Genomic DNA, 24,722 nt, shown 5'->3' on the forward strand with positions numbered 1-24,722 from the left:
ATTGTTTACTCCATGTGTAACTCTGTTGTCTGTTCACACTGCTATGCTTTATCTTGGCCAGGTCGCAGTTGCAAATGAGAACTTGTTCTCAACTAGCCTACCTGGTTAAATAAAGGTGTTCTCAACTAGCCTACCTGGTTAAATAAAGGCACCTGGCTCTGAAAGATTAGTGGAATCTGTGTGAGTAGCTGGACAGGTAGGATGACTGACAGTGAAGGTGAACAGGTGGTCACGTGTCAGGTGACAGAGGAATGGATGAGACTGAGGCAGGAATTCCTTTAACCATGAAGTGGTATATTTACTGAGTAGTGTGGATTCATGGACGCACAGAACTTCTGGATCAGATGGAGTTAAGGAAGAGAAAGCAGCGAGATCAGGCGATGGCAATTTCCTCCTTTTATGGAGTTGAGATCTGTCGGACATTTCCACCTGACCTAATTAAAGCGCCCCTGGCCCAGCTGAGTAAATGGCAATGAATTAAAGGATTATTCCACCAACTCCATGGGCCTTTTCTACAGGCTCGATGCCCACTCTAGCCCGGCTGATACGAGGAGCTGGAATGTACTGCACCGGGCTATACACAAGCACTGGGGACACCGTGCGCTCCACCGCATAACATGGTGCCTGCGATGGAGAGGACCAAAGCACAGCGTTGTTAGTGTTCATCTTTTTAAAAGAGAAACTGAACACTTCAAAAATACAAAAACAACAAAGTGAAAACCGAAACAGTTCTATCTGGTGCAGACACACAAAGACTGAAAATAACCACCCACAAAACACAAAGGAAAACAGGCTACCTAAATATGGTTCCCAATCAGGGACAACGATAGACAGCTGCCTCTGATTGAGAACCATATCAGGCCAAACACAGAAATAGACAATATAGAAAAACTAACATAGACTGCCCACCCCAACTCACACCCTGACCATACTAAATAAAGACAAAACAAAGGAATAAAGGACAGAACGTGACAATATCTTAATCGGCGTCAAGTCAACATTTGAAGTAAGCATACGCCAATTAAAACACATGGTTTTCTGAGTAATGTTTCAAATGGACATGTGAAGACCTTAATCGGCATTCCAGCTGTGTACTTGATCTGTGCTAGCATCAGCCAAGCTAGCCTCCCTCTTTAGCGCAAGTGAAGTGAGTTCGGAACAACTGAATGTAGTTTAGTAGAAGTAGTTTTCACATACGAGACGAGACGAGACGAGTGTAAAAATCCTTAGCAGTGTAAAATGTTTTTTTTTCTTCCTTTTTTTCCTTTACGTAGTATGTCTGAACTCAGAATAAATATACTTGCCAAAAATAACATGCTTGCTGGGTAAAATGTTTATTTTGATTGGCGATTATCTGCGTTTCTCAGAGTGCCATCAGGTAGCCTGTTTTCAGATGTGTCCATGTAAACATTATTATGCTCCATTGGGGAAAACCCCCTATGTTCTATTGGGGAAAACCCCCTGTGTTCTATTGGGGAAAACCCCCTGTGTTCTATTGGGGAAAACCCCCTGTGTTCTATTGGGGAAAACCCCCTGTGTTCTATTGGGAACCCCTCCTGTGTTCTATTGGGGAACCCCCCTGTGTTCTATTGGGGAAAACCCCTGTGTTCTATTGGGGAAAACCCCCTGTGTTCTATTGGGGGAACCCCCTGTGTTCTATTGAGGAAAACCCCTGTGTTCTATTGGGGAAAACCCCCTGTGTTCTATTGGGGAACCCCCCTGTGTTCTATTGGGGAAAACCCCCTGTGTTCTATTGGGGAACCCCCCTGTGTTCTATTGGGGAACCCTCCTGTGTTCTATTGGGGAACCTCCCTGTGTTCTATTGGGGAAAACCCCTGTGTTCTATTGAGGAAAACCCCTGTGTTCTATTGGGGAAAACCCCCTGTGTTCTATTGGGGAAAACCCCTCCTGTGTTCTATTGGGAAAAACCCCTCCAGCTAATTTGGTTCTGCTATGGAGGTGTCAAGGGCACCGACAGATTAACGGAGGTGTCAAGGACTCCGACAGAGGACTACCATTCAACTACCAACGTGGCGGTCCACTCGACTGCCACCGCGGCGGTCCACTCGACTGCCAACGTGGCGGTCCACTCGACTGCCAACGTGGCGGTCCACTCGACTGCCAACGCGGCGGTCCACTCGACTGCCAACTCAGTGCAAGAGGCGTCACTACAATCCCTGGTTTGATTCCAGGCTCTATCACATGCGGCCGTGATTGGGAGTCTTATAGGGTGACACACAATTGGCCCAGCGTCGTCCTGGTTTGGCCGGGGTAGCCGCCATTGTAAATAAGTCTGGACTTCCTAGACGATAATAGTTAGCTGCTGTTGGAGCTCCACTTCTACCACCATCACTCTCTGATAACATGACACGGTCAAACTTGGAGGAACCTGATACAGCAAACACTTCCTCCCCAAACTGGTCACCTGGAGGAACCTCACACAGCAAACACTTCCTCTCCAAGCTGGTCACCTGGAGGAACCTCACACAGCCAACACTTCCTCCCCAAGCTGGTCACCTGGAGGAAGCTCACACAGCAAACACTTCCTCCCCAAGCTGGTCACCTGGAGGTACCTCACAGCCAACACTTCCTCTCCAAGCTGGTCACCTGGAGGAACCTCACACAGCCAACACTTCCTCCCCAAGCTGGTCACCTGGAGGAACCTCACACAGCAAACACTTCCTCTCCAAACTGGTCACATGGAGGAATATCACACAGCAAACACTTCCTCTCCAAACTGGTCACATGGAGGAATATCACACAGCAAACACTTCCTCTCCAAACTGGTCACATGGAGGAATATCACACAGCAAACACTTCCTCTCCAAACTGGTCACATGGAGGAATATCACAAGCTGGTGCTGTGCTCATTTAGCCCGGGGACAAGGTTATGCCGGGAGTCCTGAGATGGTAGTGAAGTCTCAGTTTTAAAGTTTAAAATAAGAACATAATCAAATTCCTAGAATAATGAGAATATAGTACACAAAATAAGTCCATCAGTTATTCCTGATTACTGACCATGCTGCAACTACGGTCCGTACTATCTGGGATCCTTGGGACGTCCATAAGACATTGAAGTTGACATTTAATTGTTCAAGGTTGGAAAATGCAGAAATTGCTCTGCCGTTTCCTGTTTGCTAAAATTTGAAGAGTTCACCTAATTTAAGTTGACAAAGCATGAACTCGGTGTAGAGAATCATTATACCATCTAAACTGCTGTGAAATATCGTTAACATTAACCTCCAGGTATCAGCCCCTCTGCCCCGTCTCCCCCTCCAGGTATCAACCCCTCTGCCCCGTCTCTCCCTCCAGGTATCAACCCCTCTGCCCTGTCTCCCCCTCCAGGTATCAGCCCCTCTGCCCCGTCTCCCCCTCCAGGTATCAGCCCCACTGCCCCGTCTCTCCCTCCAGGTATCAGCCCCTCTGCCCCGTCTCTCCCTCCAGGTATCAGCCCCTCTGCCCCTCCAGGTATCAACCCATCTGCCCCATCTCTCCCTCCAGGTATCCACCCCTCTGTCCCGTCTCTCCCTCCAGGTATCAGCCCCTCTGCCCCATCTCTCCCTCCAGGTATCCACCCCTCTGCCCCGTCTCTCCCTCCAGGTATCAGCCCCTCTGCCCCATCTCTCCCTCCAGGTATCCACCCCTCTGCCCCGTCTCTCCCTCCAGGTATCAGCCCCTCTGCCCCATCTCTCCCTCCAGGTATCAGCCCCTCTGCCCCGTCTCTCCCTCCAGGTATCAGCCCCTCTGCCCCATCTCTCCCTCCAGGTATCCACCCCTCTGCCCCGTCTCTCCCTCCAGGTATCAGCCCCTCTGCCCCATCTCTCCCTCCAGGTATCAGCCCCTCTGCCCCTCCAGGTATCAACCCATCTGCCCCATCTCTCCCTCCAGGTATCCACCCCTCTGTCCCGTCTCTCCCTCCAGGTATCAGCCCCTCTGCCCCATCTCTCCCTCCAGGTATCCACCCCTCTGCCCCGTCTCTCCCTCCAGGTATCAGCCCCTCTGCCCCATCTCTCCCTCCAGGTATCCACCCCTCTGCCCCGTCTCTCCCTCCAGGTATCAGCCCCTCTGCCCCATCTCTCCCTCCAGGTATCAGCCCCTCTGCCCCGTCTCTCCCTCCAGGTATCAGCCCCTCTGCCCCATCTCTCCCTCCAGGTATCAGCCCCTCTGTCCCGTCTCTCCCTCCAGGTATCAGCCCCTCTGCCCCATCTCTCCCTCCAGGTATCCACCCCTCTGCCCCGTCTCTCCCTCCAGGTATCAGCCCCTCTGCCCCATCTCTCCCTCCAGGTATCAGCCCCTCTGCCCCGTCTCTCCCTCCAGGTATCCACCCCTCTGCCCCTCCAGGTATCAGCCCCTCTGCCCCGTCTCTCCCTCCAGGTATCAGCGTCTCTGCCCGTCTCTGCCTCCAGAACTAAGGGACAACGTGTGTACCAGAGCATCGACATGTTTCTCTCTCCTCTCTTTGTCTCTCACTTTTCCCCCTTCTGTGTCTTTCCCTCCCCCAGCTAAGAAGGGCATATGTATGCCAAGGCCTCAGCACGTTGGAGTCGTAGAGAAGGAAAGAGGTCTCAACTTATCTGTGCCATTATGGCATGCGTGACAGCATGGGCAGCTCCATTGAGGATTTATTGAACCAGGTCGTGTGTCATGTATTTATTGTGACCACTAGACCACTAGGTAGACCTTACAGTGAAATGCTTACTTACAGAAGACAATGCTCTGATCATTGGCTGATGCCTCCCAACCAATTGGAATCCCCACCCAGCTAACTACTTTAAAATGGTGGCCCTCAATAGCAACACAGACAGAACAAGGAGCCAGATGTTTCAATGGATGTATAAATCTGAAACATCTGGTTGGATCTTCCATTCCCCACCAAATATGGTGAGGAGAGGAAGCCCAGTGGCCGGCCGTGGGAGAGTATGAAGCGAGATGGAATTGAGCCGACATTCTGACAATTTTTCTCACAGTTTTCTGTTCCCAAAACTAGGATCTGTTACACACAAAGTGCACAAAGTTTTGTAGAATTGACCCTTTGCCAAAGTTTCAAAAATGGCATTGTTGCACACGCGTACTTCACAGAGAAGGCATTCCTTAACCGACTTGATTGTTTTGCCCTCTATGCTTCATTTGCTCCCATTGGAAACGACACATATGAATTATCTTGGGTTAGTTATTAATATCTTTGATGGCAATGTTCATGCAATTTTTTTTGATTTCCGAGTAGAGATCTCTATACATTTCTATGGTTTGATCAGGCCACCGGTCCCCCAAGCCATGTGTCACCTAGCATCTCCTAACAAACCTGCCCTTCCCCATCTCTCCCGCAGGTAAAAAGGGCCAGTGTGTGTACCAGGGCATCACCATGTTTGAGCAGGCCGTCTGGTCCCCCAAGCCGTGTGTTACCTGTCTGTGTAGCGGAGGGGAGGTGCTGTGTGACGAGGTCACATGTCCTCCTCATCGATGTCACTTCCCCTACACCCCCTCTGGCGAGTGCTGTCCTGTCTGTATGGACACAGGTAGGTGTTTGTCTGAATGATGTGGTTGTGTTAAAGGGTATCATTATCTAGCTAAACTTAGAGTTATTAGAGTAATTTTTTAAAATCTCAATATCCAATCATTTCTAGGTAACAATTAAGTACCTTACTGTGATTGTTTTGACTTTTTTAATTTAAAACAAAGTCAAAAATCAAAATTGCTTCTTCGCAAAGAACAATTTCTCAAACAAGAATTTTGATATGATTTTCTGAGTGGGGGAGGGGAAAACTGAAAACATATATTTTGTTTAACTAGGCAAGTCAGTTAGGAACTAATTCTTATTTACAAAACTAGCTGTTATTGGCAGAGGTTTGGAACTCTCTTTCTTATGCGTTTAATGAACTAATTTACCACCTAGTGATTTAACCAGCAAAACAGGCTGAAGTTTCAGGCAGCTTTTACACTAAAAGGGCGTTAACATAATTTTCACAGTATTATTCAGACTGTTTTCAGCAGCCATCAGACTGCTGAACGCTTGAACTCGACATCTGCACAGACTCTCTGCACCTTAGTACACATGCATAGACAGATACACATATACATTAATGCTACACGCACGCACGCACACACACACACACACACACACACACACACACACACACACACACACACACACACACACACACACACACACACACACACACACACACACACACACACACACACACACACACACACACACATTCATGCTACACACACACACACACACACACATTCATGCTACACACACACACACACACACATTCATGCTACACACACACACACACATTCATGCTACACACACACACACACACACATTCATGCTACACACACACACACACATTCATGCTACACACACACACATTCATGCTACACACACACACACACACACACACACACACACACACACACACATTCATGCTACACACATCACAACTGCTGCTTCCAGACTCTTATTAAACTGCTCAGTTTATACATATTATACAAATGATGGAGACATTAATTCTCACTGGGCCATTTCTGCTTCCCTCTTTCCCCTCCCTCCCTTCTCCGTCCTCTTCTCTAACACTCTGTGGTTCTGATTGGCTGGGCCAGCTTCCCGTGGTGATGTCCTTGACTTCTCTGGCGATTCCCCAGTAGCCAATGACCCAGACTCTGTGACCCCTGACCTTGACCCAATCCTTGACCCCGTGGTGACCCGCACCAAGGCCGAGATTGAGCTCCTGAATAGAGAGGAGGAGCAGCGCCTCCTCGAGAAGGAAAAGAGGAGGAAGAAACAGAAGGAGGAGGCGGATAGACAGCGGCGGCGGCAGGAGGAGAAGAGGCGGCGGCAGGAGGAGAAGAGGAGGCAGGAGGAGGAGAGGCTGCAAATGGAGAAGGAAGAGAGAAGGCAGGAAGAGGCAAGGAGACTAAAGGAGGAGGTGGCCATGAAGGAGCGGGAGAGGAAGCTGGAGGAGGAGAGGAGAAGACATGAGGAGGAGCTAAAGGAGAAACTGAGGGAACTAGCAGAGCTGGAAGAGGAAGAAGAAGAAGAGGAGGACGAAGAGGAGGAGATGGAGTGGCTGCTGAGAGGAGATGTTTTCCAAATGTTTCCAGATGAGCCGACCGAAGAGGACCTCCTTCCTCCTCCCCTAGCCAAGCCCACTGACAGAGAAGAGGAGGATGGAAAAGAGGTGGTGGTACATAGACCTGGGATCACCCTCCCGCTAGGTTGTGATATCTCTGATGTCACTGTGACGTGTGAGAACGCTAAACTGACCAACTTCCCTCCTCTCAACATCCCTGAGCTCAAGTCCCTAAGTCTGGAGGGTAAGTCTGTGTATGTTACCCTTCCCTGAACATTGTTACAGGCATAGACCAATGCAGAGATTACAGGTCATCAACTTCTATTTAGTCTCTGTAGCCAGATAGGAATTACATTCACAACCACTCTAAACACAACAACTAAAACAATCCCTTTATTGAGAAGGGAGTAGTGTGTTTGGTAATACCTAATATGGCCACAGGGACTAAAGTGAACAGAGGTAAAAACTGAGGGGGGAATATAAACCTGAGGATAGACATTTTTCCATGCTGCAGTTTTGGAGGCTTTGCAGAATTAGACAATAGAGGCACGCTATGAGAGTTTAGCCTCTGGAAAATGTTTTGACTTGCTGGACACGTAGTCATGCAGAGTACAACAGTTATTCTAAACACAAGCAGTGGCATACCGTAGTTTCGCAAGGTCCCATTTTTGGAGGGGGGGAAATAACAGTTAACTTCCTGCAGCTCTACACATTTCACCTGAGGGGCTGAGAGAAAATGTTGTAGTTTTAAAACTGAGTGGTTTCCCAAAATATTGCACTTGAAAGTCGCTTGTTATTTACCTCAGACCACTCGTAGAACCTCAGTGTGTGAGGTAAGTCTCAGCCCCTCCAGGTATCAGCCCCTCTGCCCCTCCAGGTATCAGCCCCTCTGCCCCTCCAGGTATCAGCCCCTCTGCCCCTCCAGGTATCAGCCCCTCTGCCCCTCCAGGTATCAGCCCCTGGTGCATCGCTAGTTTTTACCCTTCCGTTGTATACACAGAAGACCTCTGCTAAACATACACTACATGACCAAAAGGTATGTGGACACCTTCTTGTTGAACATCTCATTAAAAAATCATGGGCATTAATATGGAGTTGGTCCCCTCTTTGCTGCTATAACACTCTTCCACTCTTCTGGGAAGGCTTTCCACTAGATGTTGGAACATTGCTGCTACAACAGCCTCCACTCGTCTGGGAAGGCTTTCCACTAGATGTTGGAACATTGCTGCTATAACAGCCTCCACTCTTCTGGGAAGGCTTTCCACTAGATGTAGGAACATTGCTGCTATAACAGCCTCCACTCTTCTGGGAAGGCTTTCCACTAGATGTTGGAACATTGCTGCTATATCAGCCTCCACTCTTCTGGGAAGGCTTTCCACTAGGATGTTGGAACATTGCTGAGAGGACTTGCTTCCATTCAGCCACAAGAGCATTATGTGAGGTCAGGCACTGATGTTGGGTGATTAGGCCTGGCTCGCAGTCGGCGTTCCAATTCATCCCAAAGGTGTTCGATGGGATCGAGATCAGGACTCTGTGCAGGCCCGTTAATTTATTCCACACTGATCGTAACAAACCATTTCTGTATGGACCTCGCTTTGTGCATGGGGGCATTGACATGCTGAAACAGGAAAGGGCATTCCCCACACTTTTGCCACACAGTTGGAAGCACAGACTCGTCTAGAATGTCGTTGTATGCTGGAGCATTAATATTTGCCTTCACTGGAACAAAGGGGCCAACCCGAACCATGCAAAAAGAGCCCCAGACCATTATTCCTCCTCCACCAAACTTTAGTGCTGCCTCCATTGGGGCAGAAAGCATTCTCTTGGCACCTGCCAAACCCAGATTTGTCCATCGGACTGTCAGATGGTGAAGCGTGAATTATCACTCTAGAGAACGCATTTCCACTGCTCCAGAGTCCAATGGTGGCTTTACACCACTCCAGCCGACGCTTGGCATGGCCCATGGTGATCTTAGGCTTGTGTGTGGCTGCTCAGCCATGGAAACCCATTTCATGATGTTTCCGACTAACAGTTCATGTGCTGACGTTGTTTAGAGGTAGTTTGGAACTCGGAAGTGAGTGGCCCCGGTGCACAACTGTGGAAGAGGACAAGTATATTAGAGTGTCTAGTTTGAGAAACAGACGCCTCACAAATCCTCAACTGGCAGCTTCATGAAATAGTATCCACAAAACACCAGTCTCAACGTCAACAGTAAAGAGGCGACTCCGGGATGTTGGCCTTCTAGGCAGAGTACCTATGTCCAGTGTCTGTTCTTTTGCTCATCTTAATCTTTTATTTTAATTGGCCAGTCTGAGATATGGCTTTTTCTTTGCAACTGCCTAGTGACTAGTGATCCATTTATTGAAGTGGCCTTCTGGATGGTAACGGCGTGAACAGGCAGTGGCTCGGGTGGTTTTTGTCCTTGATGATCTTTTTGGCCTTCCTGTGACATCGGGTGGTTGTTGTCCTTGATGATCTTTTTGGTCTTCCTGTGACATCGGGTGGTGTAGGTGTCATGGAGGGCAGAATGTTTGCCCCCGGTGATGCTTTGTGCAGACTACACCACCCTCTGGAGAGCCTTACGGTTAAGGGCATATGTATGGCAACTGTGAAACAGCCTGACAGGATGCTCTCGATTATGCTTCTGTAAAGGTTTGTCATGATTTTGGGTGACAAGACACATTTCTTCAGGCTCCTGAGGTTGAAGAGGCGCTGTTGTGCCTTCCTCACCACACTGTCTGTGTGGACCATTTCGGTATGTCTGTGATCCGAGGAACTTAACTTTCCAACTTCTCCACCGCTGTCCCTTCGATGTGGATACGGTGGTGCGCCCTCTGCTGTTTCCTGAAGTCTACGATCATCGCCTTTGTTTTGTTGACGTTGAGTGACTCCGCACACTCCGAGTGCCCTCACCTCCTCCCTGTAGGCTGTCTCGTCGTTGTTGGTGATCAAGCCCACTACTGTAGTGTCGTCTGCAAACTTGATGATTGAGTTGGAGGAATGCATGGCCACGCAGTCATGGGTGAACAAGGAGTACAGGAGAGGGCTCAGAACGCACCCTTGTGGGGCCCCAGTGTTGAGGGTCAGCGAAGTGGAGATGGTGTTTCCTACCTTCACCACATGGGGGGGGGGGGGGCGTCAGAAAGTCCAGGACCCAATTGCACAGGGCCGGGTTGAGACCCAGGGCCTCCAGCTTGATGATGAGCTTGGAGGGTACTATGGTGTTGAATGCTGACCTGTAGTCAATGAACAGCATTCTTACATAGGTATTCCTCTTGTCCAGATGGGATAGGGCAGTGTGCAGTGTGATGGCGAATTCGTCGTCTGTGGACTTGTTTGGGCGGTATGCAAACTGAAGTTGGTCTAGGGTGGCAGGTAAGGTGGAGGTGATATGATCCTTGACTAGTCTCTCAGAGCACTTCATGATGATAGAAGTGAGTGCGGTAGTCATTTAGTTCAGTTATCTTTGACTTCTTGGATGCAAGAACAATGATGGCCATCTTGAAGCATGTTGGGACAGCAGACTGGGATATGGAGTGATTGAATATGTCCGTAAACACACCAGCCAGCTGGTCTACGCATGACCTGAGGACATGGCTAGGGATGCCGTCTGGGGTAGCAGCCTTGCGAGGGTTAACACGTTTAAGTGTTTTACTCACGTCGGCCACGGAGAAGGAGAGGGGTGGGCGTGGTCATTGTTAACGGGCCGCGACAGTGGCACTGTAAAATCCTCACAGCGGGAAAAGAAGGTGTTTAGTTTGTTTGGAAGCAAGACGTCGGTGTCCCTGACGTGGCTGGTTTTCTTTTTGTAGTCCATGATTTCCTGTAGACCCTGCCACATACGTCTCGTGTCTGAGCTGTTGAATTGCGACTCCACTTTGTCCGTGTACCGGCATTTCGCCCGTTTGATTACCTTACGGAGGGAATAACCACACTGTTTATATTCAGCCAGACCTCTTGCCATGGTTAAATGCTGTGGTTTGCACTTTCAGTCTTGTGCGAATGACCATCCACAGTTTCTGGTTAGGGTACCTTGATGTCAAGAGACTGGACATTGGTGAGTACTATATTCGGGAGCGGTGGGCGATGTGCACGTCCACGTCTGACCAGGAGGCCCCTTCTGCGGCTCTGTTGTTTTGGGTTGGCTACAGGGATCTGATCCATTGTCCTGGGTGGTGGTCTGAACAGAGGATCTGATTCGGGAAACTTGTATTCCTGGTCGTAATGTTGGTAAGTTGACGTTGCTCTTATATCCAATAGTTGTATGTATGTATGTATGTATGTATGTATGTATGTATGTATGTATGTATGTAATAAGACTTAATATTTCCTGGGGTAACAATGTAAGAAATAATCCATTAAAAACTAAATACATAGTTTCCTAAGGACTCGAAGCGAGGCGACCATCTCTGTTGGCGTCATCTTGCATATGGAGATTGCATAGCTGTGTGCTCAATTTTATACACCTGTCAGCAACGGGTGTGGCTGAAATAGCTGAATCAACTAATTTTAAGGGGTGTCCACATACTTTTGTATATATAGTGTCATTGCAATCTAAACCCAACCTTCATTTACTCATTGTGACACACTGAGAATCCAAACTCAGTTTTTGACCAGACTGACTCCTATTGTCACTTTGCAGTCCATTTTGACACTAGAATAAATGTTTCTGACCATTTTCAAAAGGATTTAGTTGTGTTTTTTTGAGGGACAGTTGCTATTTAAGGTCTTGTTGAGCAGCTAGTTAGTATAATCAGTGTTAAATTGGGATTGGACTGAAAACCCACAGGACTGTAGATCTCCAGTTAGAGGGTTGGACTGAAAACCCACAGGACTGTATAGATCTCAAGTTAGAAGCTTGGACTGAAAACCCACAGGACTGTAGATCTCCAGTTAGAGGTTTGGACTGAAAACCCACAGAACTGTAGATCTCCAGTTAGAGGGTTGGACTGAAAACCCACAGGACTGTATATCTCCAGGGAGAGGGTTGGACTAAAAACCCACAGGACTGTAGATCTCCATTTAGAGGGTTGGACTGAAATCCCACAGGACTGTATAGATCTCAAGTTAGAAGCTTGGACTGAAAACCCACAGAACTGTAGATCTCCAGTTAGAGGGTTGGACTGAAAACCCACAGGACTGTAGATCTCCAGGGAGAGGGTTGGACTGAAAACCCACAGGACTGTATATCTCCAGGGAGAGGGTTGGACTGAAAACCCACAGGACTGTAGATCTCCAGGGAGAGGGTTGGACTAAAAACCCACAGGACTGTAGATCTCCAGGGAGAGGGTTGGACAACCCTGATCTAGACGATCTAAGCATTGAGGATAATAATGTGAAGGGATTTCATATGAATGTTTGTGCTGAACCACCAGGTAACTCCATCACAACCATCCCAGTGGGGGCGTTCAACGGCATCCCCAACCTGGAGTCCATCAACCTGGGAAAGAATAAGTTGACAACTGCTGGAATCGCCCCACACACCTTCAAAGTAAGAGTATTTCCTTCAAAATAAGAGTGCTTCACAACCATTTCCACACGCCTTGAAAGTATGAATCTCACCTTCATAATACAAGTCTTTCTCTTCTGGCATCAGAAGAGTAAGAGTTACACTGCATCAATGCTAGGTATGTTAATAGCACCACCCTGGATTGCATGGTGCTACAGAGGGTGGTGCGGACAGCCCAGTACATCACTGGAACCGAGCTCCCTGCCATCCAGGACCTCTCTTTATCAGGCTGTGTGAAAGGAAGGCCTGGAAAATAATTAAAGACTCCATCCAAGCCATAGACCGTTCTCTCTGCTTGGTGTCAAGACTTGCCTATCAAGTCTGACACCAACAGGCTCCTGAACAGCTTCTGTCCCCGAGCCATAAGACTAAATGGTTACCTGGACTATTTGCATTGACCCCCTTATTTTAGTAAATAGTTATTCATATGTTTGGCACTGACTCTCTTGAACAGACTCAATGTACACTCACTGGTCTCTAACCACACACTTACATTCTACACTGACTCCAACACGCACGCACGCACGCACGCACACACACACACACACACACACACACACACACACACACACACACACACACACACACACACAAAACACGCATATTGACCCAGACATGCAAACACTGCTGCTACTCTTTGTTTATTATCCAAGTAATTTTACCCCTACCTACATGTGCATATTGTGTTCAGGACCAAAAGTGAATTGCTTTGCCACATTTTTGCATTAGTGCCTCGTTGCAAACAGGATGCATGTTTTGGAATATTTTTATTCTGTACAGGCTTCCTTCTTTTCACTCTGTTATTTAGGTTAGTATTGTGGAGTAACTACAATGTTGTTGATCCATCCTCAGTTTTCTCCTGTCACTGCCATGAAACTCTAACTGTTTGTCACCATTAGCCTCATGGTGAAATCCCTGAGCAGTTTCCTTCCTCTCTGGCAACTGAGTTAGGAAGGACGCCTGTATCTAGTGTGGGGGTGTTGATAATAACTTCACCATGCTCAAATGGATATTCAATGTCTGCTTTTTGTATTTTTACCCATCTACCAATCTGTGCTCTTCTTTGCGATGCATTGGAAAACCTCCCTGTTCTTTGTGGTTGAATCTGTGTTTGAAATACACAGCTCAGCTGAGGGACCTGACAGATAATTGTATGTTTGGGTACAGAGATGAGGTAGTCATTCATTTAAAAAACCATATTAAACACTATTACTGCACAGAGTCTATTCAACTTATTATGGGACTTGTTAAGACACGTTTTTACCCCTGAACTTATTTAGGTTTGCCATAACAAAAGGTTTGAATACTTGTTGACCCAAGACATTTCATCTTTTCAGTTTTTATTAATTAGTGCAATTTCAAAAAACACTCCGCTTTCACATTATAGGTTGTTATTGTGTGTAGTCCCATGACAAAAACATCTCAAATGAATCCCTTTTAAATTCAGGATGTAACATTTTAACAATGTTTTGTATGCTAAAATTTTTTGGGGGAAAGATTATATTATTTCGTACTAATATACTAATATGCTCAGAGAAATATTTTGTTAAAGTAATACAAAATAGATATATTTTTAAAAGACGGGTCAAAATGCTTGGATCTCCTGTTTTCTACATCATCCTGCTCTTAAGAGGATCACGACACTGAGCCTTTTTCTAAAATGTTTTATGAGATTGGAAAACACAGAGATCTTAGACCATGGGAGAGATCTTAGACCATTCCTCCATACAGAATCTTCACAGATCCTTGATATCCTTTGTCTGCTCTTATGAACTGCACTCTTCCACGACTGAAGGTCAATGTAATTCAAATCCGGAGACTGTTGATTTTGTGGTCAACTAAACATTTCCTTGTGGATTCTGATGTTTGCTTAGGGTTATTATCTCGCTGGAAGTTTCAGCCTCCTGGTTGAAACCAACCAGGTTTTTGTCTCTGTTTTATTCCAAGTGCCGTTTAGTATGTTTTTCTTCTCTATTTCCAAGGTCCCTTAAGGTGAGAATCTAGAGACAGTCAGGATGTTTCTATAACAAAAATAAAGCTTGATTTTGTTAACAAGAAACTCCCTATCGTGACAGGAGTGCCAACATCGACCGTTTTATTTCCAAACCACACCCACTCACTGCTACGGGTCACATCCACCCACTGCTACGGGTCACACCCACCCACTGCTACGGGTCACACCCATCCACTGCTACGGGTCACACCCACCAACTGCTACGGGTCACACCCACCCACTGCTACGGGTCACACCCATCCACTGCTACGGGTCACACCCACCCACTGCTACGGGTCACACCCATCCACTGCTACGGGTCACACCCACCCACTGCTACGGGTCACACCCACCCACTGCTACGGGTCACACCCACTCAAAGTATTTCTAAGAAAATAAATATTCCTGCTATTTCAATCCAGGTCTGATACTGAGTAGTTTACAATCCAATGTACAATATTTCAATTTCTTTAACTGTTTCCAGTATGACAGAATGACAGATTATTATCCAATACTATTACATGTCAATGATACATGTTTATTGATCTACTTTATTAGCCAATACTATTACATGTCAATGATACATGTTTATTGATCTACTTTATTAGCCAATACTATTACATGTCAATGATACATGTTTATTGATCTACTTTATTAGCCAATACTATTACATGTCAATGATACATGTTTATTGATCTCCTTTATTAGCCAATACTATTACATGTCAATGATACATGTTTATTGATCTACTTTATTAGCCAATACTATTACATGTCAATGATACATGTTTATTGATCTACTTTATTAGCCAATACTATTACATGTCAATGATACATGTTTATTGAAGGATCGGACCCCTTTTTTCAATTTTCTCCTAAAATGACACCCAAATCTAACTGCCTGTAGCTCAGGACCTAAAATGACATACCCAAATCTAACTGCCTGTAGCTCAGGACCTAAAATGACATACCCAAATCTAACTGCCTGTAGCTCAGGACCTAAAATGACATACCCAAATCTAACTGCCTGTAGCTCAGGACCTAAAATGACACCCAAATCTAACTGCCTGTAGCTCAGGACCTAAAATGACACCCAAATCTAACTGCCTGTAGCTCAGGACCTAAAATGACACCCAAATCTAACTGCCTGTAGCTCAGGACATAAAATGACATACCCAAATCTAACTGCCTGTAGCTCAGGACCTAAAATGACACCCAAATCTAACTGCCTGTAGCTCAGGACATAAAATGACATACCCAAATCTAACTGGCTGTAGCTCAGGACCTAAAATGACATACCCAAATCTAACTGGCTGTAGCTCAGGACCTGAAACAAGGATATGCATTTTCTTGGTACCATTTGAAAGGAAACACTTTCAAGTTTGTGGAAATGTGAAATTAATGTAGGATAATATAACATTAGATCTGGTAAGAGATAATACAATGAAAAAACCATGCCTTGTTTTGTATTTTTTCTGAACCATCTTTGAAATGCAAGAGAAAGGCCGTAATGTATTATTCCAGCCCCTTTGCAATTTAGTCTTTGGCCACTAGAGGGCAGCAGTGTATGTGCAAAGTTTTCAACTGATTTTATTTATTTTTATTTTTTATTTTACCTTTATTTAACCAGGCAAGTCAGTTAAGAACAAATTCTTATTTTCAATGACGGCCTGGGAACAGTGGGTTAACTGCCTGTTCAGGGGCAGAACGACAGATTTGTACCTTGTCAGCTCGGGGGTTTGAACTCACAACCTTCCGGTTACTGATCCAATGAACCATTGCATTTCTGTTCAACATGTTGTATCAAGTCTGCCCAAATGTGCCTAATTGGTTTATTAATAACTTTTCAAGTTCATAACTGTGCACTATCCTCAAACAATAGCATGGTATTCTTTCACTGTAATAGCTACTGTAAATTGGATAGTGCAGTTAGATTAACAAGAATTTAAGCTTTCTTCCCATATCAGATATGTCTATGTCCTGGGAAATGTTCTTGTTACTTACAACCTCATGCTAATCACATTAGCATAGAGGTTAACTTTATTGTCCATTACTATTACATGTCAACGAAACAACTGACATTGATCGTCTAGCTTTCGCAACACCCCAGCGCTCGCGCGCACACAGACACACAGACTTTGTTAATGTTTGTTGTTCAGGGCCTGAAGTTCCTGAGCCGTCTTTATCTGGACAACAACCTCCTAGAGACGGTCCTACCAGACTTTCCATCAACACTACAGGAGCTGAAGATCAACGAGAATCACCTCAAAGGGATCGAAGAGAACAGCTTCCAAGGTAGTACAAAGAAATAACTAATTTGCCTGCTGCTACTTACTGGACAAAAATACAAATTACTTTTCAAACTTCTTTTGGGGGTGTTTCAGGCCATATAGTGCTTCAATCTAAAATACTTTGACAACAGAAACATGCATAATTGTTATTGGAAGAGTCTGAAACTATAAACAAACTCAGGGAGACGTTTTTATAGGAAAATGTTTTAAGTTCTGTGTAATTTCTCGAAGGTCTGAGCGACCTGTTGACCTTGGAGTTGGAGGGGAATCTCCTGAGTGAAGGCAACGTGGATCCTCTAGCTTTCAGACCCCTCTCCCAGCTCTCCTACCTCCGTCTGGGCAGAAACCACTTCAGGACCGTCCCCCAGGGCTTGCCCCCATCTCTACTGGTGAGCTTTTATACATTTTATAGAAAAACCTAAGGTACATTTTGTACTTCCTCAAGGCTCTGTTTTCGACCACTATGTTTCTTTTGCTACCTCTCTGCAATTTTAGTCATAGACACAGTGTACATTTCCACTGCTAAGGGGACGATACACATTTCCACTGCTAAGGGGACGATACACATTTCGATGAAACGGTGATGCAACTGCAAACTTTTTCTTACTTCTTGAGTGTAGGGGGCAGTATTTTCGTATTTGGCAACAAAAAAAACATACCCATTTGAAACTGCCTATTTCTCAGGCCCAGAAACTAGAACATGCATATAATTGTCAGATTAGGATAGAAAACACTCTAGAGTCTCCAAAACTGTCAAAATATTGTCTGTGTGTATAACAGAACTGATATTGCAGGCGAAAACCTGAGGAAAATCCAACAAGGAAGTGCTGTTTTTCCTGAAAGCTCTCTGTTCCATTGGATGCCTCACCTCCATTCAAAGGGATATCAACCATATTACTTTTCCTATGGCTTCCTCAAGCTGTGAACAGTCTTTAGACATAGTTTCAGGATTTTATTTTGAAAAATGAGCGAGAAAGAACCCATCGCGTCAGTGGATGGCTGGGTGCCAGCAGAGCTTTTCATGCGCAACAGCCATTTTCTCTCTCTCTCCTATGGAAGAAGCTACATTCCGGTTGACATATTATCGATTATGTATTGTAAAAACAACCTGAGGATTGATTATAAAAAACATTTGACATCTTTCTACGCACTTTACGGATACTATTTGGAATTTTCGTCTGCGATGTCGTGACTGCTCGAGCCTGTGGATTTCTGAACATAACGCGCCAAACAAATGGAGGTATTTTGGATATAAAAATAATCTTTATGGAACAAAAGGAACATTTATTGTGTAACTGGGAGTCTCGTGAGTGCAAACATCCGAAGATCATCAAAGGTAAGCAATTTAATTTATTGCTTTTCTGACTTTCATGACCAATCTACTTGGCTGCTAGCTGTTTGCAATATTTTGTCTACTGAGAGAGATGTTCTTACATAAACGCTTGGTATGCTTTCGGCAAAAAGCTTTATTGAAATCTGACACGCCAGATGGATTAACAACAAGCTAAGCTGTGTTTTGCTGTATTGCACTTGTGATTTCATGAAAATTAAATATTTTTAGTAATTTAATTTGAACTTGGCTCTCTGCAATTGAGCGGATGATGATGAAAATATTCCCGCTAACGGGATGGGTGCATCAAGAAGTTTTAAGAAGTATTTTCCACAACTCTCTCTCATCCTCTGGTTAAAGGCAAGGCGCCATGCAGGCCAGGAAGGAGAGGCTCTGTCAGATAAGTTTCTCCTTAAAACTACCACTGAGGTCTGTCTGTGGGGAAACAATCTGAACAAACATACCAACGATGGCTAACCCAAACAGTCAGGCTGACCACAGACATGGAGGCTTGCTTCAATTAACACCCAGTATAACATGTTCAATAACAACAGCTATGTATGCTGAGTATACACGAGAGGAACATCAGGGTCTCATCAGGGTCTCATCAGAGCATCTCTCCCAGAGGAACGAAGGGCCTCATCAGAGCATCTCTCCCAGAGGAACGAAGGGCCTCATCAGAGCATCTCTCCCAGAGGAACGAAGGGCCTCATCAGAGCATCTCTCCCAGAGGAACGAAGGGCCTCATCAGAGCATCTCTCCCAGAGGAACGAAGGGCCTCATCAGAGCATCTCTCCCAGAGGAACGAAGGGCCTCATCAGAGCATCTCTCCCAGAGGAACGAAGGGCCTCATCAGAGCATCTCTCCCAGAGGAACGAAGGGCCTCATCAGAGCATCTCTCCCAGAGGAACGAAGGGTCTCATCAGAGCATCTCTCCCAGAGGAACGAAGGGTCTCATCAGGGCATCTCTCCCAGAGGAATGAAGGGTCTCATCAGAGCATCTCCATTCTTCATTGTATCATTCTGTTTCTTTGCAGGAGGTTTATCTTGAGAACAACCTGATAGAAGAGATATCTGACTCTGTCTTCAACCAAACCACTAACCTAAACGTGATCTCACTGAGACACAACAGACTGGAGGAGTCCAGGATTGCACCTCTAGCATGGATCAACCACAAGTAAGAAAACAGTAAGATCTCACAAGTCTTCTTTTTTTCTCATCAATAAATCTTACAGGGAATAACATTCCTTTCCTTTCTCTTTCATGTGTTGGCTCTCTCTCTCTCTCTCTCTCTACACACACACACACACACACACACACACACACACACACACACACACACACACACACACACACACACACACACACACACACACACACACACACACACACACACACACACACACACACACACACACACACCCCATCCATCCATCAGGAACCTGGAGTCCATTGACCTGTCCTACAACCGTCTGTACCTGGTCCCATCCTACCTGCCCAGAGCTCTGGTCCACCTGGTCTTGGTAGGGAACCAGATTGAGAGGATCCCAGGTATTTACCATCGAGGACAAGTGTTTTAATGAATACTTCTTAAGTACTTATCTTCTGGGAATACAAATGTTCATCTTGTTGTATGTTTTAATACAGGGTTTGTGTTTGCCCACATGGAGCCGGGCATAGAGTACCTGTACCTGTCCCACAACAAGCTGGATGGGGAGGGAGTGGAGCCACAGTCCTTCTTGGGCACCTATACCTCCATGACAGAGCTGTGTTTAGACCACAACCAGCTGATAACGGTTCCCCTTGGTATCAACCAGATGAGCACTCTGCACTTCCTGCGCCTCAATAACAACAACATTAGGTATTGGATTGTTACTGTACATTGACGTAAATGTTTATAGATGCACCGTTTCACCATGTGCTATTTCAATAGCTACACTGACTGCAAAAAAAACTAAAGTTATTTATCCCAAGATGATGAAGTAACGGTATTCGATTGATGGATCATTGGGCTATAATAACCTAGTGGCAGGGCTATAATAACCTAGTGACAGGGCTATAATAACCTAGTGACAGGGCTATAATAACCTAGTGACAGGGCTATAATAACCTAGTGGCAGGGCTATAATAACCTAGTGGCAGGGCTATAATAACCTAGTGACAGGGCTATAATAACCTAGTGGCAGGGCTATAATAACCTAGTGGCAGGGCTATAATAACCTAGTGGCAGGGCTATAATAACCTAGTGACAGGGCTATAATAACCTAGTGGCAGGGCTATAATAACCTAGTGGCAGGGCTATAATAACCTAGTGACAGGGCTATAATAACCTAGTGGCAGGGCTATAATAACCTAGTGACAGGGCTATAATAACCTAGTGGCAGGGCTATAATAACCTAGTGACAGGGCTATAATAACCTAGTGGCAGGGCTATAATAACCTAGTGACAGGGCTATAATAACCTAGTGGCAGGGCTATAATAACCTAGTGACAGGGCTATAATAACCTAGTGGCAGGGCTATAATAACCTAGTGGCAGGGCTATAATAACCTAGTGGCAGGGCTATAATAACCTAGTGGCAGGGCTATAATAACCTAGTGGCAGGGCTATAATAACCTAGTGGCAGGGCTGTAATAACCTAGTGGCAGGGCTATAATAACCTAGTGGCAGGGCTATAATAACCTAGTGACAGGGCTATAATAACCTAGTGGCAGGGCTATAATAACCTAGTGACAGGGCTATAATAACCTAGTGACAGGGCTATAATAACCTAGTGGCAGGGCTATAATAACCTAGTGGCAGGGCTATAATAACCTAGTGGCAGGGCTATAATAACCTAGTGACAGGACTATAATAACCTAGTGACAGGGCTGTAATAACCTAGTGGCAGGGCTATAATAACCTAGTGGCAGGGCTATAATAACCTAGTGACAGGGCTATAATAACCTAGTGGCAGGGCTATAATAACCTAGTGGCAGGGCTATAATAACCTAGTGGCAGGGCTATAATAACCAAGTGGCAGGGCTATAATAACCTAGTGGCAGGGCTATAATAACCTAGTGGCAGGGCTATAATAACCTAGTGGCAGGGCTATAATAACCTAGTGGCAGGGCTATAATAACCTAGTGGCAGGGCTATAATAACCTAGTGGCAGGGCTATACTAGCCTAGTGACAGGGCTATAATAACCTAGTGGCAGGGCTATAATAACCTAGTGGCAGGGCTGTAATAACCTAGTGGCAGGGCTATAATAACCTAGTGACAGGGCTATAATAACCTAGTGGCAGGGCTATAATAACCTAGTGACAGGGCTGTAATAACCTAGTGACAGGGCTATAATAACCTAGTGACAGGGCTGTAATAACCTAGTGGCAGGGCTATAATAACCTAGTGGCAGGGCTATAATAACCTAGTGGCAGGGCTATAATAACCTAGTGGCAGGGCTATAATAACCTAGTGACAGGGCTATAATAACCTAGTGGCAGGGCTATAATAACCTAGTGGCAGGGCTATAATAACCTAGTGGTAGGGCTATAATAACCTAGTGACAGGGCTACAATAACCTAGTGACAGGGCTGTAATAACCTAGTGACAGGGCTATAATAACCCAGTGACAGGGCTGTAATAACCTAGTGGCAGGGCTATAATTACCTAGTGGCAGGGCTATAATAACTTAGTGGCAGGGCGATAATAACCTAGTGGCAGGGCTATAATAACCTAGTGACAGGGCTATAATAACCAAGTGGCAGGGCTATAATAACCTAGTGGCAGGGCTATAATAACCTAGTGGCAGGGCTATAATAACCTAGTTGCAGGGCTGTAATAACCTAGTGGCAGGGCTGTAATAACCTAGTGGCAGGGCTATAATAACCTAGTGACAGGGCTATAATAACCTAGTGGCAGGGCTATAATAACCTAGTGGCAGGGCTGTAATAACCTAGTGGCAGGGCTATAATAACCTAGTGGCAGGGCTATAATAACCTAGTGGCAGGGCTATAATAACCTAGTGGCATGGCTATAATAACCTAGTGGCAGGGCTATAATAACCTAGTGACAGGGCTATAATAACCTAGTGGCAGGGCTATAATAACCTAGTGGCAGGGCTATAATAACCTAGTGGTAGGGCTATAATAACCTAGTGGCAGGGCTATAATAACCTAGTGGCAGGGCTATAATAACCTAGTGGCAGGGCTATAATAACCTAGTTGCAGGGCTGTAATAACCTAGTGGCAGGGCTGTAATAACCTAGTGGTAGGGTTGTAATAACCTAGTGACAGGGCTATAATAACCTAGTGGCAGGGCTATAATAACCAAGTGGCAGGGCTATAATAACCTAGTGACAGGGCTATAATAACCGATTTGAATAGGCCTTCACAGAACACAGAAGATTTATCAATTCAAGAGTATTGACTTTCTTCTAGACGTCCAATACAGAGTATAGGTAATCACTTCATGCTGTACAACCAATTCACCTTTTCAACATCTTACAGGACGTTTGCAGAGGACGCTTTCTGTGACCCCGAGAACGACGAGGACGCTAACATATTGACGCTGCGTCTGGAGAACAACTACATCGACCCCAGGAAGATCTCTTCCTCCGCCTTCTCCTGCGTACGCTCCTACTCCAGCATCGTCTTGAAACCTCAGTGGACCAAGTAACATGCAACTACATCGACCCTAGGAAGATCTCTTCCTCCGCCTTCTCCTGCGTACGCTCCTACTCCAGCATCGTCTTGAAACCTCAGTGGACCAAGTAACATGCAACTACATCGACCCCAGGAAGATCTCTTCCTCCGCCTTCTCCTGCGTACGTTCCTACTCCAGCATCGTCTTGAAACCTCAGTGGACCAAGTAACATGCAACTACATCGACCCCAGGAAGATCTCTTCCTCCGCCTTCTCCTGCGTACGCTCCTACTCCAGCATCGTCTTGAAACCTCAGTAGACCAAGTAACATGCAACTACATCGACCCCAGGAAAATCTCTTCCTCCGCCTTCTCCTGCGTACGCTCCTACTCCAGCATCGTCTTGAAACCTCAGTGGACCAAGTAACATGCAACTACATCGACCCCAGGAAGATCTCTTCCTCCGCCTTCTCCTGCGTACGCTCCTACTCCAGCATCGTCTTGAAACCTCAGTGGACCAAGTAACATGCAACTACATCGACCCCAGGAAGATCTCTTCCTCCGCCTTCTCCTGCGTACGCTCCTACTCCAGCATCGTCTTGAAACCTCAGTGGACCAAGTAACGTGCAACTACATCGACCCCAGGAAGATCTCTTCCTCCGCCTTCTCCTGCGTACGCTCCTACTCCAGCATCGTCTTGAAACCTCAGTGGACCAAGTAACATGCAACTACATCGACCCCAGGAAGATCTCTTCCTCCGCCTTCTCCTGCGTACGTTCCTACTCCAGCATCGTCTTGAAACCTCAGTGGACCATGTAACAAGCGTCTTTTTACCACTAAAATTCCAGTAAAATGTAACTAAATCACCAGCTGTGTTGAAACCTCAGTGGATGAAGTCACATGCTTCTAACATTAACAACATAACATAACATAACAAGCATACCCCTTAGCACCTTCTCTTTAGGCACTCCTGTAGATCTGAAAGGTGTAAACAATATGGCTACATTTCCACACAGCCAATCAGAAGGCAAGATCACGTAATTACCATATTGTTTCAGCCAATTACAAAGGAAGAATTAAATGACGATGATCCTCTCAGATCGAGAGGAAATGCCTGGAAGTCCACGTGGAATTCAGCCTGTGTATTCTGTCTGTTATTCTAGTAAAAACCAAAAGAAACTGTCACTGGCCGTGTCCCGAAATCTGTCAAGTACGGGTTGTTACAGTATATCAAGAAAATGTCCCTAAATCAGCAGCCTCCGACGGTGTCTCAATATTACTGAGTGATGCGTACAACCTGCGACGCATGTTAATGTACTGTTAAGGTCTGTGGGAAACATTCTGCTAGGTAAACACACTGTATGTACCTTCCATTTCTCAGTGTTTTATTCATCTTTATTAAACTGGTTGTTGTTTTTTTTACCATGGAAGGAAAATGTCTTGGGGGGGATTAAGGCACAACTTCTTGGGCTTTTTCCTGAAACCTTTCATTTAAAGATTGAAGAGTTTCATCCATTGTAGAGAAACCTCAGTCAATCAAAAGCACTGAGGCTGGATCTGGGTGTAACATCGGGTGAGTGATGAGTGAGGAGTCAAATGCAGAGAGCGAAGTGAATGGGAAAAACGCTTTAATGTCCTTCAAAACGTAACAGGTCCAAACATGGGTGAATGCCCTAAAACACTGGTGGTAAACAAACCCAAAACCTAGTTACAAACACTGGACAGCGAAAACCCCAAAACAAACACGATACATCACCAAACGTAACAACCAACAAGCCCTCACAAACACCAACGGGCAGACCAAACTTAAATAACACCCATCCCAAAACCCCAACAAGGAACAGGTGAAAACAATTAGACCAAAACAAACGAAAAGGAAAAAGGAATCGGTGGCAGCT

General features: G+C 45.7%; 1 protein-coding gene across 1 annotated transcript in view; it reads left to right on the top strand.

The window, feature by feature from the left end:
- LOC110511384 (extracellular matrix protein 2) overlaps positions 1-24,706 on the top strand; it is a 37,111-nt gene extending 12,405 nt beyond the window's left edge. The window contains exons 3-11 of the mRNA XM_090206514.1: positions 5,328-5,516; positions 6,610-7,323; positions 12,455-12,570; positions 16,740-16,875; positions 17,103-17,260; positions 19,239-19,378; positions 19,640-19,752; positions 19,849-20,062; positions 22,691-24,706. Coding sequence (XP_090062640.1) covers positions 5,328-5,516; positions 6,610-7,323; positions 12,455-12,570; positions 16,740-16,875; positions 17,103-17,260; positions 19,239-19,378; positions 19,640-19,752; positions 19,849-20,062; positions 22,691-22,859 — 1,949 coding nt within the window. The 3' untranslated portion in view covers positions 22,860-24,706. The remainder of the gene's footprint in view (positions 1-5,327; positions 5,517-6,609; positions 7,324-12,454; positions 12,571-16,739; positions 16,876-17,102; positions 17,261-19,238; positions 19,379-19,639; positions 19,753-19,848; positions 20,063-22,690) is intronic.
- Positions 24,707-24,722: the final 16 nt, after the last annotated feature.

The sequence above is a fragment of the Oncorhynchus mykiss genome, chromosome 17 (assembly GCF_057628025.1).
Source record: "Oncorhynchus mykiss isolate SJ-2025 chromosome 17, ASM5762802v1, whole genome shotgun sequence".
NCBI classification, from domain to species: domain Eukaryota; kingdom Metazoa; phylum Chordata; class Actinopteri; order Salmoniformes; family Salmonidae; genus Oncorhynchus; species Oncorhynchus mykiss.